The sequence below is a fragment of the Drosophila ananassae genome, chromosome 3L (genome assembly GCF_017639315.1).
Source record: "Drosophila ananassae strain 14024-0371.13 chromosome 3L, ASM1763931v2, whole genome shotgun sequence".
Lineage (NCBI taxonomy): Eukaryota > Metazoa > Arthropoda > Insecta > Diptera > Drosophilidae > Drosophila > Drosophila ananassae.
This window is the reverse complement of record NC_057929.1, coordinates 4,011,366-4,027,473: the sequence shown is the minus strand read 5'-3', so window position 1 is coordinate 4,027,473 and position 16,108 is coordinate 4,011,366. Positions and strand designations below refer to the sequence as shown.

At 44.4% G+C, this 16,108-nt stretch overlaps 3 protein-coding genes across 3 annotated transcripts in view; all 3 read left to right on the top strand.

Annotated features, from left to right (window-relative positions):
- Nucleotides 1-2,509, top strand: part of LOC6495053 (zwei Ig domain protein zig-8) — a 48,278-nt gene extending 45,769 nt beyond the window's left edge. The window contains exon 8 of the mRNA XM_001959127.4: nt 370-2,509. Coding sequence (XP_001959163.2) covers nt 370-716 — 347 coding nt within the window. The 3' untranslated portion in view covers nt 717-2,509. The remainder of the gene's footprint in view (nt 1-369) is intronic.
- A 205-nt stretch (nt 2,510-2,714) lies between these two features.
- Nucleotides 2,715-4,216, top strand: LOC6495054 (circumsporozoite protein). Its single transcript, XM_001959126.3, has 2 exons — nt 2,715-3,092; nt 3,150-4,216. Exons 1-2 carry the CDS (start codon nt 3,020-3,022, stop codon nt 4,214-4,216), a joined length of 1,140 nt encoding a protein of 379 aa, XP_001959162.1. The 5' UTR covers nt 2,715-3,019.
- Nucleotides 4,217-4,681: 465 nt separating this feature from the next.
- On the top strand, nt 4,682-5,949 carry LOC6495055 (hyphally-regulated protein). Its single transcript, XM_001959125.2, has 2 exons — nt 4,682-4,803; nt 4,868-5,949. The coding sequence occupies exons 1-2, from the start codon at nt 4,746-4,748 to the stop codon at nt 5,878-5,880; spliced, it is 1,071 nt and encodes a 356-aa protein (XP_001959161.1). The 5' UTR covers nt 4,682-4,745; the 3' UTR covers nt 5,881-5,949.
- Nucleotides 5,950-16,108: the final 10,159 nt, after the last annotated feature.

The following is a 16,108-nucleotide window of genomic DNA, read 5'->3' as shown; positions in this document are numbered from 1 at the left end:
AACAGCGGCAGCGGCAGCGGCAGCTTGTGTGCTCAAGAGCTCATCGAGGAATATAACAACTTGAGCTGCCGATGTTTTTCTTTGGCACAAACAGGAAATCCATGCATGCAACCTGAAGTCGGTGTTATCTGACGAAGGCTCAAAGGCAATCAGTGGTAGCAGGATGTTTATTTAGAACCTGGCTTGCACTCGCAGAAAACACAGGCAGTATCTTATAAGCATGCCTCAATTTTATATAATTTTTAATATTCAAGATCTATAATTTATTTTTAGTAGAATATGTTGCAAGTGTAGTCGACCTGCCAATTAGCTGATGACTTCAGATTGCTCACCATTTTGATTTCGCTTTCTTTTCACTTTCCCGTGCAGGCGAACACCCGGCGGCCATGCAACACAACTCGAGCAGCAACAGCAACAGCTTCTACTGCGGCATCTGCTGCATGCTGCTGAGCATTGTCTCGTGCTGCCTGCAGCACTTTTACCAGGCCGGGTGTGGATACGTCCGCAGCTCTTCAATGACGGCATTGTGGCCTTCTCGGCGAGCAGCGTTAACAACCAGAAAAACACGCGTAACGTCGGCAGCATCTCCTGCCATTGCAACATCCACAGCAGCATCAGCAACAGCAGGAGCTGCGGCACCATCAGCAGCAACATCCTCGCCAGCAACGTGCAACATGCTGAGAGAACGCCTCGCGGCGGTACAGTGCATGAGATGAAGGAATAATCAGCACACAGATGAGGCAGCAAACCACTAAGATTGCACCAAAAAAAAAGATAAAATAACCAAAAAATTTAAGACACACACCCACGCCAACACACACACTTAACATATTCAAGGTGATTTAAGTTTTTTATGCATCGCATTCGGGGGGTTCAGGAATAAGTATTTACGGACTATCTTCTAAGACGAATGCACTTAGTGGAAGCAAAAGTATATTATCCGATAAGTGTTTAATTATATAGCAAGGAAGGGGAACTCCAGGCTGACAGCATGAGGCCCGTGGAGGATCATAAGCTAGTTAAATGTTCTCAATGGTAAACCTCGAATAAGAAGAACTATTATGTATACTTTGCTAAACGTTTTTGGTTCTTGTGTACTGGTTTTTGAACTTATCGGAATATTGAACTGAATTTGGCAAGAGAATGGAAGGAATAAACAATATTGCGTGTTGATCTCTGATAGAAAATATCCATTGCACACCCATAGCGAATCTACTCACACACTGTCATTACGAAATAAGACTTACTAGCTATAACTAAGCCTAATAGCCCCAACCGAGACTACCAACCGAATAATTTGGAAGTGCTCTTCCGATTCCCCACTTCAATGCAATCCTCCAACTGCCAACTACCCGCACTCTCCAGTAGACCATTTCATCGAATATTTGGATAAAAAGTTGCTGTAAATAATTGCCAATCGACAGAATATTATTCGCAAGTACTTCAATCTCAATGTAAGCTTTTCCGATTGAACGGTATAATTGTGTTGTGTTTGAGTAGAGAGATAATTGCTTTGCACATTTACCATTTATCAGTTTTAGGCATTAGCTACGATTAGGTTAACACGATGATATATGTACTTATAGCCAATAAGCCTATAATAAACTATGAGAGCCGACTCTTCATTTTCATCCATCAGCGTTTGAATATTATAGAAAATCCTTGTTGATGTCAGCTCCGATTGGGGTCAGTCGCGTTTAATGTATATAATTAGTTTTGGCTAGAATAAAAACACAACAAAAAAATTTAAAACAAAAAAAAACTAATAACAAAAGTGGGGATAAATTTGCAAATAAATACAATTTATAATTGTGCTATCGATTTAATTGATACGAATGCAATGCGAATGTGCAGGCACTGTAAATAAATTCATTAGTAGACGAAATTGTAATTTTAATTAACTCTTAAATGATATAAACTGATAAACTGATTCGAGAGTTGGGAACCCTTCTAGTTGGTAAGCCGCACACCGCGAAAAAAATTGAGAAGAACTATCCGAGAAGAACTATCTAAAAAGCAAATAAAAACGCAAGATACACAAATTCAAATAATAGAAAAATAATAGTTAAATTTAATATGGGCCCGCATCTTGTAAATAGAATGAATGGATCTTACATTAACGATTAATCGCAGCTGGAAATCACTTAACACAGAGACCCCTTGAGATCATTGTATTTGTGTCTACGGGGATCAGAGTCCCCCGATCTACAAGAAAATAAAAATAAAAAAAATTAAGAAAAAACAATAACGAAAACTTTATCGAATACAATACGTAATACGTATGAGTGAATGTCACAGAATAGCCGCCTAAAAGTGTATTCATATATAAACCAGGTACTCTCAGAATATTTATACGTGTGCGTATCTATAGGTGGCCCACATATGCATATACAGATAGGAATGTTTAACAGCAAAATAAAAAGAAAATCACACACGGACACTGCAGGCGAGAGTTTTGTGAAATGAAATGAAACCGAATCGATTCAATAAAATTATGATTTAGAAAATTTAACAAATCGGATGAACTTTTCCTTGGGGGGTAGCTTATTCAAGAGGACTAAAAGCATTACCTTACATTAATATGTATCTTGTTTGATGAAAAATCTGTACATCTTCATCCATGTTCGCTTTTTAGTGCCCATTTATATTTGGGATGATAATCCGGATTATGCCGATATCACGCCCAAAACCAGTTTGAATCTGCTCTACTAAGAATACTGGTAATGCGTTCATTGACTCGTCTGGGAGATGTCATGGAATCTGTATCACATTTGCCTAATTTATTTAAATTATGCGCTGATCCGTCGGCGTGATAATGATGATGTTGTCGCAGATGTGATACTGATGTGATGGGCTCTGTCCAATATTTATTTAATTGCAATTCGTCTCCATATTCGGGGTGACGTGTTTACCGTTCGATAGTCTTCGATTGCCGGCCCATAAATCCAGGCCAAAAGTATAAATAAAACCAAAGCCAGTTGGACGTATTTTAGTCCGTTCTAGGTCCAGGTCTAAGAACATGTTGCAGCTGTCAATGAATAGATTGTTGGCCCTGCTGATCTTCCTGGGCCTTTTCGCCGGCCTTCTCTCAGGTTTGTGTTTACTGGAAGCTACTTTTTCGAAAGTCGTATATAAGAAATAATCCACAGCGCCTTCCACCTCTCATGAGACTAAGAGGGAGCAGCTAGTGCGGGTCTACGAGATCAATGAGGAGCAGTACGAGCGGGTCCTGCAACTGACCAAGGGCAAGAATCTTATTTCGGAGGCTAGGCTGATCAACGGAGGATTTGCCACTGTGAGTGAGACCCTGAGCTCCGGCTGGCATTCCCTCCTACGGATCGTGGGTCTCACCACTCTCAGCAAGGCCGATGAGGCGGAGAAGATCGACTTCGATGGGCAGCCCCTGTGCGTGATCAAAACACGGGAAGGCGAACCCATGGGCAGGGATGAAGAAGTGGCCTCCGAGCGCAGCCTGGGCAGGGCCATCGAGTCCGAAGAGAATGAATCCGCCATTCACTGTATTGTGGTCCTTAAGAAAGACCCCGAACTAGAGCTCCCTAGTCAGTCGCCCAATCCAAGTTTCGCTGCCTATTGGAATCCACCACCAACCACTGAGGAGTCCCCAGTGGTTAAGCAGACCCAGGAATCGGAAGTCGAAAGAGAGGATGCAGAGCAGGAAGACAAGGAAGACTCTGAAACCACCACCACCTCTCCTCCAAAAAAGAAGAAGGGCAATAAGAGTATCTACCCAACTGAAGAAAGCACGGAAGATGCCCGCCAAATACCAGGGGCTTACGCCTTGCCGCAATATGGATCCCCTTATCCTGGAAGCTTTGGGTCCTATCCATATGGTCCCAGTCCCTACCCGGGCTCTTCTCCCTACAGTCCCCAGCCCTATGTACCGCCCTATGGTCAATCACCGTACGGCCCCTACGGTCCATATGGACCTCAGCAACCTTACGTTCCCCAGCAGCCCTACGGTCCACCTCCTCCCCAGCGACCGCCCTACGTTAGTCCGTACTATCCACAGCAGATCTACGGATCTCAACCCTATCCTGGCGTCTATCCCTACCTAGACAAGGATGGACAAAAGGCGGAGGAAAACGAAGAAGATGACCAGGATGAAGAAGAATCCGAGGAGGATGACGACTACAGGAAACGATACTATTATAAAAAGGCATATGTACAGCAACCATATTATTACCAGCAGCAATAAATAAATACTATCTAGCCAAGTTAATGTTTTTTGATTATTTTTAATTACCAAAAGGGTTAAGAGGTAAAAAGGAGTTAGCTAGAAGTAGTTAGTCCAACTACCTGATCGGTTGTGGAAGATATATTTAGATGTTCCGAAGAAGTCTCTCCCATTATGCACCTAAGATTGGAGAAGTTCTCGTGAATGGTTATGAGTCAAGCCATCAACCTTATCGTTCCATCAGCAAAGCAGCAAAAGTCCAGACTAGCGTTTCAAGTTTTGCCAAAAATTGCCGGAGATGGCCATAAATAAAACAGGTATGGGCAGTGCCCTGATCTGAGAGAATTGGGTCAACGTGTAAATTATGGAGATTCGCAATGATTAGGGCGGTGCTTTAACTGTAGATGAGCAGTTTAGATTGATTCATTTGAATAACAATGCCCGAAGGGAGCTTTGGTCCGCTTTGCTATCAGCCCGGAGACATCGGAAAGAAAGACTTTCAAAATATATAAGCAAGTGATCTCCCAGTTGTGGCTTATTCGCAATCGACATGAGGTTCCTACCGGTGGTGGCAGTAATTTTGCTTAGTTTAGCGGCAGCTCAGGCTGGTAAGTTTGGGTCTTAGGATATGTCCAGTGCCAGGAACTTTATGATTCTCTCTTCCTTCGGTAGCCTCCAGTCGCCCGCAGCTGGTGCGTCTCCACCAGGTGAGTCGGGTGGAGTACAATGAGCTCCTGCGTCTAACCCAGGGCAAGCAGGAGGTCTCTCAGGCCCGTCTGCTTAGCAGCTCCATCGCCGGCATCAAGGGTCTGGCATCTGGCTTTGCCGCCGGTAACTTCATTCCCGCCATCTTCAGCTCCGGCTCCAAGGACACCAACAAGAAGGGCCGTCCCCTGTGCGTGATCTCCACCAACGATCTGGATCAGGATGAGGTTCGCTCGGGTCGTGTGGTCAGCATTGAGTACGAGCCTAATTCCGACTCCAGTTCGGGATCAGGACATGGTCATGGCAGCGGCAGCGGAAGTGGACATGGAAGTGGCAGCGGAAGTGGACATGGAAGTGGGCATGGAAGTGGGCATGGAAGCGGCCACGGTAGCGGCCATGGCGGCGGCCATGGGAGTGGCAGCGGAAGCAGTGATGATGATGATGATGTGACCACTGTGAATTGCATTTTGGTGGTAAATGGTACCGATACCACCACCACTCCCCAGAAGCCGGATAACGGACATGGACATGGAAATGGAAATGGACATGGAAACGGACATGGCGGGCATGGACACGGTTCTGGTTCTGGTTCTGGTCCTGGCAAGCCGAACTACCCCTGGTACCCACCCTTCCCATACCCACCATCCTACGGCTATCCCCCCTATCCCTTCTTCCCACCACACTACCCTCCATCCTTTCCATACCCACCACCACCTAAGCACGACAAGCGATCCTTCGATGAGGAGGAGGATGTGGGTCGTCTGATCGAAGCCTACAACGATAACTACTATCAGCCCGAGATCTACGGCTTGAGGAGCGGAAAGCGCTCCAGGGCCAACCAGGAGATCGCCGCCTACCAGACCGCCTCCTATCCCAAGCAGGAGTACGCCTCCAACTACCCCAAGGTGATCCGTAACTACGGCCTGACCCATCCCGCTCCCGTCTACGTGCGTTCCCCGCAATTCGATGAGGGCCAGTAAGTGTGCCTTTAAATACTACCTCTGATACTACCTGATACTACTTGAATAAATAAATTATTTGTGAAAATCCAGTTCTAATACTATGTGGAATAACGAACCAGCATAGTGTGGAGGGGCTCAGGTGATTCAGTGTGCAGGTTTCATAGAATCCAGCGAAGCATATCACTGACTTGATATGCAAACTACATTCCACAATCGGGAGATTTGAGAGACATTGCAGAGAGGCCCATCAAATGCAAGTTGCATGCTGCAAGTTGCAACATTCCACGCGCCATCATAATTGGACGCTGGGTTGAGTGGCAGAAATCGCTCATTTGTTGCTTGTTTGCGTGGCAGTGTGTTTGCTCATGTGCGAGTTTGATCAAAAGTGTTACAAGGTCCTGCCACTAACAATGCCAGAAAGAAACGTTGATCTAGGCAGCACAACAGACCCCACATGTAAACAAGAAGCATTACACATCCATGTCCCCACAGCCGCCCAGGCACCATAAACGAACTATATTGAGGGACAGCGACAATTGAAACTGTAACACATCGTTGCCTTTTGTAGAGCTGTTGTCTCTTTGGTGATAGAGCACTGAGAGAAATGTCATAGAAGTTTAATACTTTAGGAACTAGGATTAAGCGGAGATACTAATATATCTAACATAATAGTAACATTATTAATATAATAGTAATAGCTACCTAATGCAATTGTAAGTGTCAATGGAATTAATTTGATTTGAGATTAGATTTCTCTCTCTGTATTACCAATACAGACTCACACACACTAATACGCCTGCACTGGCGAAGGACAACGAACGCACAGGCATAAAAGAGAATAAATTAAAGAACAACTCAAAATAACCGCGGGGCAATTGGCACTGCTGCCATCGTATGTAGGCGTAGGAGTGGGCGCGTTAGTGGACGCGAGCGTGGGCGGAGGCGTGTATATGGGGATGTGGGGGTGTGGGGGTGTGGGCGTGGCGATTTGAACGCCCGTTTGCTGTTAAGTGCAAGTGCATCGATGGCAGCCTGGGAATGGAAATCTGAAACGAAACGAAACGAAAGGGAGAAGAATCTGCTGCCTCTCGCCTTTGGCCTCATTGCGTTTTTAGCCACGCCGTACGCTGGCACGCCCCCTGGCCCGCTTACGCCCACTTGGGTAGTAGTTGGCAGCATGGCAGCATGACAGTGTTATGTCTATGCACTGCGAAATAATTACTTTCATATCCTGCGGCAATTAAATTCATTTAGTTTCCCGCCGCTACTCTCTATCCCGCCCACACTCTCTGATTAAGACATTCATTCCGCTTGGCATTCAACGGCTTACGCTTGTGGCTGTTGAACCCTATACCCCGTCCTTTATCCCCTCTCCTCTCCATAGCCCCCCTTGCCGCTCCTCCCCCCGCCCCTTGACAGCCATCGTCTGACCAAGCAACTCTAAACTATGTCAACTGTTAACTTTTCCTTTCTATTTTTGCTATTTGTTGCGTTCGTTGTTTTTGCAGCCGCCGGCATTCCGCTTCTATGGCCTGCATGTTTTTCAAGGACTCTACATAGTTTATCCAACAACATCAAGTGCGCAGACACTCACACACACACCCAGGACACACAGGACATAGTGGCGGGGTGGGGGAGCGGGGATTTTAGCCTCTTGTAGCTGCCATTTCGGACATGGCTGAGTTGAGTGTAAGCAAATTGCTAAGAGCGTTGCAAGTCTGTTGCTCACACAGACCCCAAATCAAAAATGTTTTAATGGAATTGCCCCGAAAATTTTGGCTCTTAAAAAGTGTGTAAAGTGCGAAAGTGTCATGGGAATAGTTTTTAGCCAAAAAAGATAAAAGTGTCGAGTGGCCACTTTCCATTATCCAACAATATTTTGAAAAGAAATATTCAGTGAAAGCCAAGTATCTGTGGTAATGCCTCATAAGGTCCTCAAAATACCCATTTAAATCAGAAACTGGATGCATCGGGGAAAAGTGTTTTGTTTTTAATTTCCTCAAGTACTTATGGCGCTGATGAAGATAAATTAGATCTTGAATGATTTCACCGGAGGCAGCCATTTAGAGAGGCAGTCGGCGCCCCCGTTTTCCTCATCATCGTCCTCATCATGTAAATGTCAATTTAAAGGAATATTAATGCAGGCACACCACTCACACACATATGTCCTTGGTATCAACGGAAGTGCGCACACAAATACACGCTCGAGTGCCATTTTGTTAAGGCGCAAAAATTGATAAGTGCCTTGTGGTTATTGCGGTCTTTGGTGGCCATTAACACGACTGGAAAGGTGAAGACGGTTAGGGGGGGCAAGGACATACAGGGAGAGAGCTATGGAAGGTAAGGTGAGGTGAGGTGGTGCACATATAAATACACTCACGTATAAGGATAATAAAATTTATACAATAAGAGGCTGAAGGAGCACCAGCAGGCGTTTGCACGTCAATCAAACATGGCGTCAAACAATCATTAACAACCACTGCCACAGACACACACACACTCCTCCACACACATGGGTGTGATTTTTGAAAAGGGGCGGTGGGGAAGGGGCGCAAGGATTGGTTGCAGGATGTGTTTGTGTTGACTGTCATGTAGTTGTCTCTGGCATGGGTTTTGCTTGTTGTTGATTTGGCGGCTCAACTGATTTGCGGTCGAGAACACAGCTCTTGGGCTGACTTTCCGGTAAACGCCAGAAATTGGGAGATTGGAAAGTCCGCGAAAATGTCTTTAAGGAGTGTACACGTTTAAGGACGAGTGAGTGCCTGGCTCGTGCATTTAATAATAGCTTGTCAACTCGAGCCAACTAAAAACCTGACATCAATACATGAAATCAATAACAGACATTGTATGCACCAGGAAAATAATTGGGAAAAAGGATAACAAATCTTGATGCAAAAAAATACGGTCTAAGCTTCACAAAAACCAACTACTAGCTCCTTGAGGCCTTATGCTGGACTCTAATTTCTCAGCTCTGAGTTAGAAACTCTTCAGATTTTTCTTCAGTGCATCTGTATAAGCCACCTGAAGGCGGAAAACGTGAAACGTATGCTCCAAGCACTAACGAGCTGTGATTTTTCTTGCCATCAGCGGAGGCTGAATGGAGTGACTGCAAGTCAATGCGATTGGCGTCAATTAAGTGCCATAAGCGACACAACAAGCCGTCAGTCAGGCAGTCTGCCAGTGAGGCAGTCAGCCAGTCAGCCAGTCTGTCCTTAGGACCATTCCCTGACATCCCACTATCCGGGCAGGAGTTTAACAGCCAGCTCTACCCAGTTCTTCAGCTCGCTCCGGCTTAGTTGGGCAAGAACGCTTTTGACACACTTTTGCAGCACCAGATTGATTGGCGCCACTCAATTGGCAACCTTTTTGGCCTGCCCCGAACTCTCCGGCTTCGGTTTACCGTTGACTTCATGTGCAGCATCGTTACACGCATCGCTGAGCCATCGCCCCTCCTTGCTCCAAGTGCTCCCAGCTACCCAGCAATCCACCATTTGGACCAAGCGATTAGAATAAATTGCAACATGCTGGCAAAACGACAGGCCTACAGATTGCGCGAATGTGTTCGAGAGGGTGCTGCAAAATCGGTATTGAGCTCAACGTTATGCATTTGACACGAGTGCCGATTTCTGCTTCAATAATTTTTGCCAATATCTCAATGTACATACAATATCTCGAAACTTTTCGAGTGCGTCTGTGAGTCAGTGAGTCTGTGTGGGGCCGGTGATGGGTTGGATCGGGTAAGAGTGAGTGCTTGGGCGGTTGAGTGTAATCAATTTTAGTGGAAACTCAAAGTTTTTCAATGCGCTGCCATTCAATTAAAAATTTGTGCCGAACTTTATTTCGCTGTTAAGTGGCAATCTACATGCATCCTTTCCTTTCCCCCCAATATCATATATGTATATAAATGTGTGTATATATTTGGTTATTTTGTTGGTTGCATCGCGAGCGCACATCTGTAAATAAAACTATAAATGGCTTTGAAGAGTTTTCCCTTTCGGCTTCCCAGTCCTTTTTTATGGTTTTGTTTGGGGCTGATTTATGTGCACACGCCAGTCAAATTGATGAATTGCCTTTGAGAGACGATCAAATAAAATCAGAACTAAAGCGGAAGGATAAATCCTTATCCCCTCCTTATAAGTTTTCAAGCTGAAAGTACACCATCGAACCTGATTGCAAAGAGTTTCTTTTAATTTGATTTTAAATTGAAATTGTTCACAATTTTAAATGCAATACCTTGTTATTGCATTCTCAATAGAAGATAATTGACTTTTTTACCTTTATTCTCACGTCTTGATGGACAAAAATTAAATTATGAGAGACAGACTATATTAGATGTTGGATGTTTTGGTTTTTTGTTTGGATGTGGCAAATCAAATTGAGTTTCCATGAAGAGCTTAATCAGAAATTGTTTAGGAATGCACAAGAACCATGCAAAAACACACACACATACACGTCCAGGATCTAAGCCACTTGAAAAATGACATGAAAGCTGGATAAGAAGCAACAGCGGCAGCAGATGACAAAGAAATTGAAAAATAATAACAAAAAGTTACCTTGGCAGCCGTTGTTGAATCTCCGCTCTAATTTAATGCGATGAGTTCTCTTCGGCATCCTGGTATACTTTTTGTTTTTTAATTTATCCATCAGCCCGCAGCACTTTCCCCACTTTCATGCACAGAAACAAAAATATAATTCTTTTTAAAGCCAACTAGTCATTGACATAAAATTTAATTAAATTAATAACATAGTAGGGAAAACAACTTCAATTATCTTTATAGAATCAATTATTTTTTGAAAAATAATATGATATTTTTTGTTTGCGTGTGGTGTTCCCCCAGTTTGAAGCACCTGCCACTGAGTTCCTGTTGCCATTATTCAATCTGTTGGTGTGCTGGCTGTCATAGTTGCTGATGTTGCTTCTGTGGGTGTTGTTGCCTGTGCTTCGGCTATTGCTCGGATTTTGTTTGTGTTTATGTTTTAATAAAACATTGGCATCCCCGTTCCCCAAACTGGCCTCCTGGCGCCCAGTCACCTCACCCCGTCCTCCCCACCTTGCCACATCTGCTTGCAAAGTCAGGAGTAAGTCATGAGTAAATCTTATTATTTTATCCTTTGTTATTGCATTCTCGATGGCTTTGCCTGTTCGAGCTTGGGCTCGGGCTAGGGGCTTAGGCCCCACCATCCATCCTACATCCGGATTGGCGCTGTTATCATAAATCTGCATGCCACCGAGCCATGTTTCGACTGCTCCGAGTTTTGGCTCTCAAACCAATCCGGTCGCACACAACGTCATATGTCAACTGCATCAATATTTGCATTTTGATTGAAACTTACAAGGAGGCAAAAGTCTGTCCCAATTTGCATATCCTTCCCTGCCAATCTCCTTCCAGCCATCTGTTCTTAGCCCCATTCTCTCAGTCCCTCCCTCCCAATCTCTGTCTATCCTGGCCTAGCCTCTGGCCAACAAGAAGCTTAAATGGCTTTAAGATATTGCCAATGGTCCTGGCCGCCTCTTTGGCTATTTATGTCTAAATTGGCAAATAGCAAATGGTGATGGCCGAATGCAGTTTTGCTGTTAATTTCACTTACAACGCACATTAAATGCAGACCCTGCAACAGCATCAGCAACAGCTCCTGCTGGCCTGCTGGCCGGCTGGCCAAGAGCAAAGCCACCCACAAAAGCTGGCAAAAAGCTGTTTGTCCATAATCAGTGCAAAGTGCAGTTGCATTCGAATTTTGGCTGCAGTTTCGAGTGCTGCCCAGAGTTCAGAGTGCAGGGCGGACAAGGGGGAATCTTCCTCATTGGCTATAGCCTGCCAGTTGTCGCCATTGCTATTCTCGTTGTCGCAGTCGTTGTCGTTGTTGTGCCAAATTAGGTCAAAATGCGTTCAATTCCGCACGAAATGTCAAAATAAACAAGTTAGCCAACGGCAAATAGCGAAAGTCTTCTGGAGAGATGAGATTCTGGCTAGTTTTTAGCCAAGGTGTCATTAATATAATCCATTATACTTATTTTTAAAATATTTATCCCAAATATAAAAGAGTATTTTACCATTTAACCATTTTTAATATTTTATTTATACTCTAGACTCTGGAGCCATCTCTGATTCCTGGGTAGAACCCTTGGCCATGGCCAGGTATCGCAATTAATTGGCACTTGCAAATGGGAAGGATTCAAATGCCAAAGCCAAGCACCCTCTCGACGGAGGCTGGGCACAAGGAGGGTGCATGCCACATGGTATGTTTAGACAGTCACATGCCCAACAATAGTGCGTTAATTTCGTTTAATTAAGCTTAGGCCAAGTCTCCGTGCCTCTTGTGTTTGCGAGAATCGCATAATCCCGACCGAATGGCCCCCAAGAAGGCCCCCGGAATGGATGAATGGCTAGATGGATGGATGGATGAATAGATGGGGTCGCTGTGGTCGGGCCAACAATAGCAACAGCTGCATTTCATTACAATTTTTCAATTACTATTAACTTGATGTGGACTCATTACTGGATTCTGTGCCTCCTCCTTTCCTCTTGGCTGGTTTATCGTAATTAATTTTGCGGCTCCTGCTTGTCTCCTGTTCCCGTTCCCTATCCCTTTTTCTTATCCTTGTTTCTGCCCCTATCCTGGCATGCCTTCCCCTAGGCAGGCATTTCATTAGGAAAATTGTTTATTAAAAAATAAATAGAATTAAACAATAAGCAAGACGCAAATGGCCAGGGTGCTGTCGTCGCTCCAAGTCTTCCCTCTTGCATCCACAGACCACATAGCCTTGCCACGCCCCCTTCACCGTCATATCCGCCCCCGATGACTGCCACCAAGTTGCGCATATCACGGAGCATAATCATAAAAAGTTATGCGCTTGCTAATTTGATTAATGGCATTTCCTTGGCCGCAATCCAAATTCATAATGACTCTCTGCCCGGGCTAGGAAATTATTATTACTTCTAATTACACGGAGACAACTTCATTAAGCCTCCCCCGCCCAGCTCCTTTAGGCCATCCACTGTTGTAGTTGGGCCCAAAAACGGAAACTCAGCTGGACATTAAAACAATCGCATCTGGCAATCAAATGGCGTAAATCATGAAATCCAATTATTGTCTGGGCTTTTTAGCAGCTGCAAAAAATCAAATTCAACTTTTTCGCCAGTTTGTTCGCTTTTGATTATTCCAGATTCCGCCACTGCCACTACCGCCATCGCTTTCGCCATCCCGTATAGGTAACTCAATTAAAATCAAACAATTCCAGTTGTCCAAAGCCTGTGGCCGTAATAAATTCCACCGACAAATATGTTCAAAATAACAAAGTTTTCTCTTCAAACTTTACATTTGGCTGCGTCAAACAATTGAAAAATAAATCGCTTCTAATTGACTATTAATAAGTATTCAATAAAAAAAGAAGAGTTTTAGTAAAAAGCTCTCGACGTGGCTTATTTTTACCAAACGAAATGGAATTAATCTAGTCCATGTTCCAGGTAATCGATTTCATGGAATCCGATTTCAGTCGGAATCTTAAAATAGCTGAAGCCATAATTGATGGGTGTGCTTCGTGGGGAAAGCTTTTAGTAGATGTTAATTATGATATCTTCCATCTAATTGAAGCCATACATCCCACACATCAGCCAACGCAGCCCCACTATTGAGCTCGAGCGGAACAAAGTGTTGGGGTAAACAATTGCTAAGTTTTGTGTCATCTCGTCGATTGGATCAGCAAATATTTGCATGCAAGGAAGTGGACTCGTGACAAGCAACATGTCCTTACAACAATTTCCCTTACTATAGGGGTAGTTCTAAATGCACAAGACAGTTTACTAAAATGGTTGGTTTTCCTGGTAAAGTATACTTTGAAAAAAAAGAGTTTGGTTTAAAAACGGTACCTCGAATAAATCAGGACCTGTTCAGGAAAGCAAATAATTTTCCCCATTTCCTCTTATTTAAATCACTTTTATTTCACTGCCATACAGAGCCACCCTGCTCAAAAATACATGGCCCAAAAGGGCGTGCTGCTGACTGGACTTAGCCATAGTGCTGACAAAAGCTGATTATTATGGCAATGACAAGCATATTGGTCACGTTAGCACGGCTTGGCCAGCGGCATGCACTTTACAAGCTGTCCAGTCCCGTTAATAACTGAAACGTGCCTCAAATTGGTCGTCCAGCATTATGGCCTTGATGTTCCCGGCTCTATTTGCCGGCCAGCTGCGATTGTCTGCGGCTATTGGTGTGACCCTGGTTTGGTTTGCTGGAGCCGGGTCTACCATGGGAACTCCCCAGCATATCGGTATGCAAACAGGAAACTCCAGTCCGCTACCGGATTCTTCCTTTTGCCATTTCTTCTGGCGTTTTGTGTGCGAACTCCTAGTCCCCTGTCTCGAACGGCTCTCACGTTTCCCCACTTACTCGCCTTGATTCCGCATCGTGCATACGCCCTGTGTACATTTCATTTAATGCCGCCCTCTGCCGGACTGGAGGCCGCTAATTGCATGCATGACTATTGAATAAGTGTCTCGATGCAAAGTCCTGGATCTGGAGGCTAGATGCTGATTGATGTGCCAGAGCAGCCCAAGAGGATACATAATAGCATCAGCCACGAATCCCCCAAGCAGGGGCAGATGGGAGGCATCCTCCGAGAAGGGGGCAGAAGGCCCCTCGCAAAACCAGGATAAAAGCAGGACCGATGGCAAAATTGCATAATTAATCATGCGCGCATAAAAATGTCAACTGCTGGGGAAGAGCAAGAAAAAGCGGCAACATGTTGCTGCTGTATTTCCAGCCCCCTGTCCCCTGGCCCTCTTCATAAGCCATTCCCTGTTGCAAGTTGGCGTGAATAAGCGGAGAGGTTGGGTGTGGTAGCTTGGCTTGGGGCAGCACTGCAACGTCGAACATTTACAAACAAATCAAATTTGCATCAGAATTTCATTTATCTTGTTTTGCTACTATTGTGTGGATTTTGTTCTCTCCGTCACAGGAGGGAAGGATACCCAGAGCAGCGAAGCAGAGCAACAGCAACAGCATAAAAGTGAAATTGCATTTGCATGGCCAGTTGCAAAATCAGAAATAACCAGCAGAATAGTCGGACTTTGGACCACCATGGAATCTGCCATTGTGTAGGTACATTAGTATTCGATTTGAAAATAAGCGTGGCGAGAAACTACTCAAAAAGTTAAAACTTTAATTCCATCATGGTACGGTTTTTTATTTCGATGCCAGATTGTATTGAAGAGCTGGCCACTGACATCATGGGAGTTGTGTTGTTGCGAGGAGAGGCCCTCAACTAATATGCCCCACACGACCAGCAAGTTGGCCCCCAAGTCGCCTACTTCCCCGGCCATTTATTAATGCCAAATGTTATTTCTTTGGACGGCGAACAAAGGGAAAATGGCAACGAACTATGCAAAAAAGCAGAAACATACACATAATAAATTGAGCCAGTGTCCAGAAATGACTTTAATGAAATAAAACGCTGTACTTTGTATCCGGAACGGGTCGGGGTTTTTCTAGATGTATTTGTGTGCAACAAAGTTAATAACCGTTTTATGAGTCTATTAAAAAGGGATAATCGCCGGGTTCAGACTGATGTCTGGGCTCTGTGTATGGCACTTATGTAAATGGTTTCACAAAAACAGAGAAATATAAAACCGAAACATGGCCGGCAGAAAAAACCATCCCACACCCACACACATCATCAACTATGAGAGTTACGAACTAGGGACGAACTCTAATCGCTTGCCCTTACCCTTTCACATTCGAGATTCATACATTACTAAGTCAACCTTGGCCACAGCCCCTCAGAAAGCACTTCCTCCATCTCCTCGAACCTGGATCCTGGAGCGTGGATCCTGGAGCCTGGAACCACCTAAAATAAATAAACAAGTTAAGCGGTCAAGCCCTTGAGGGAGGGCAACTTAAAAATTGTTTTTTATTCGAGCCGAGCCTTTTTAATGATTATACACACTGTGTAAATCAAACCGCTTGTGAAAGGGACCGAAAATTATGTAGATTAAGCAGCCGGCAACCAAACAGCATAAAAAAGGGTTTCACTAACCAGTATACGTGGTTTTGGCCGCACACTCATACGGGTGTGTGTGTGCACTGGATAGATATTATTTATGGTGATATGTGCCCGACAAACTGGCAGCATAATAAATTATGAAAATGCCACAAAATCTACATCGAACTTTTATTTTCAGTTTTTTTTTTTTCATTTTTTCCCCATTACAGGTGGAGCATGTTGCGGTCTAGGGCAAATGGTGCT

Excerpts from the sequence above, each read along its gene's own strand:
- LOC6495054 (XM_001959126.3), top strand. The coding sequence starts at position 3,020 with ATGTTGCAGCTGTCAATGAATAGATTGTTGGCCCTGCTGATCTTCCTG. Across the intron at positions 3,093-3,149 it reads TTTCGCCGGCCTTCTCTCAG|CGCCTTCCACCTCTCATGAG; the intron begins GTTTGTGTTTAC and ends AATAATCCACAG.
- LOC6495055 (XM_001959125.2), top strand. The coding sequence starts at position 4,746 with ATGAGGTTCCTACCGGTGGTGGCAGTAATTTTGCTTAGTTTAGCGGCA. Across the intron at positions 4,804-4,867 it reads TTTAGCGGCAGCTCAGGCTG|CCTCCAGTCGCCCGCAGCTG; the intron begins GTAAGTTTGGGT and ends TTCCTTCGGTAG.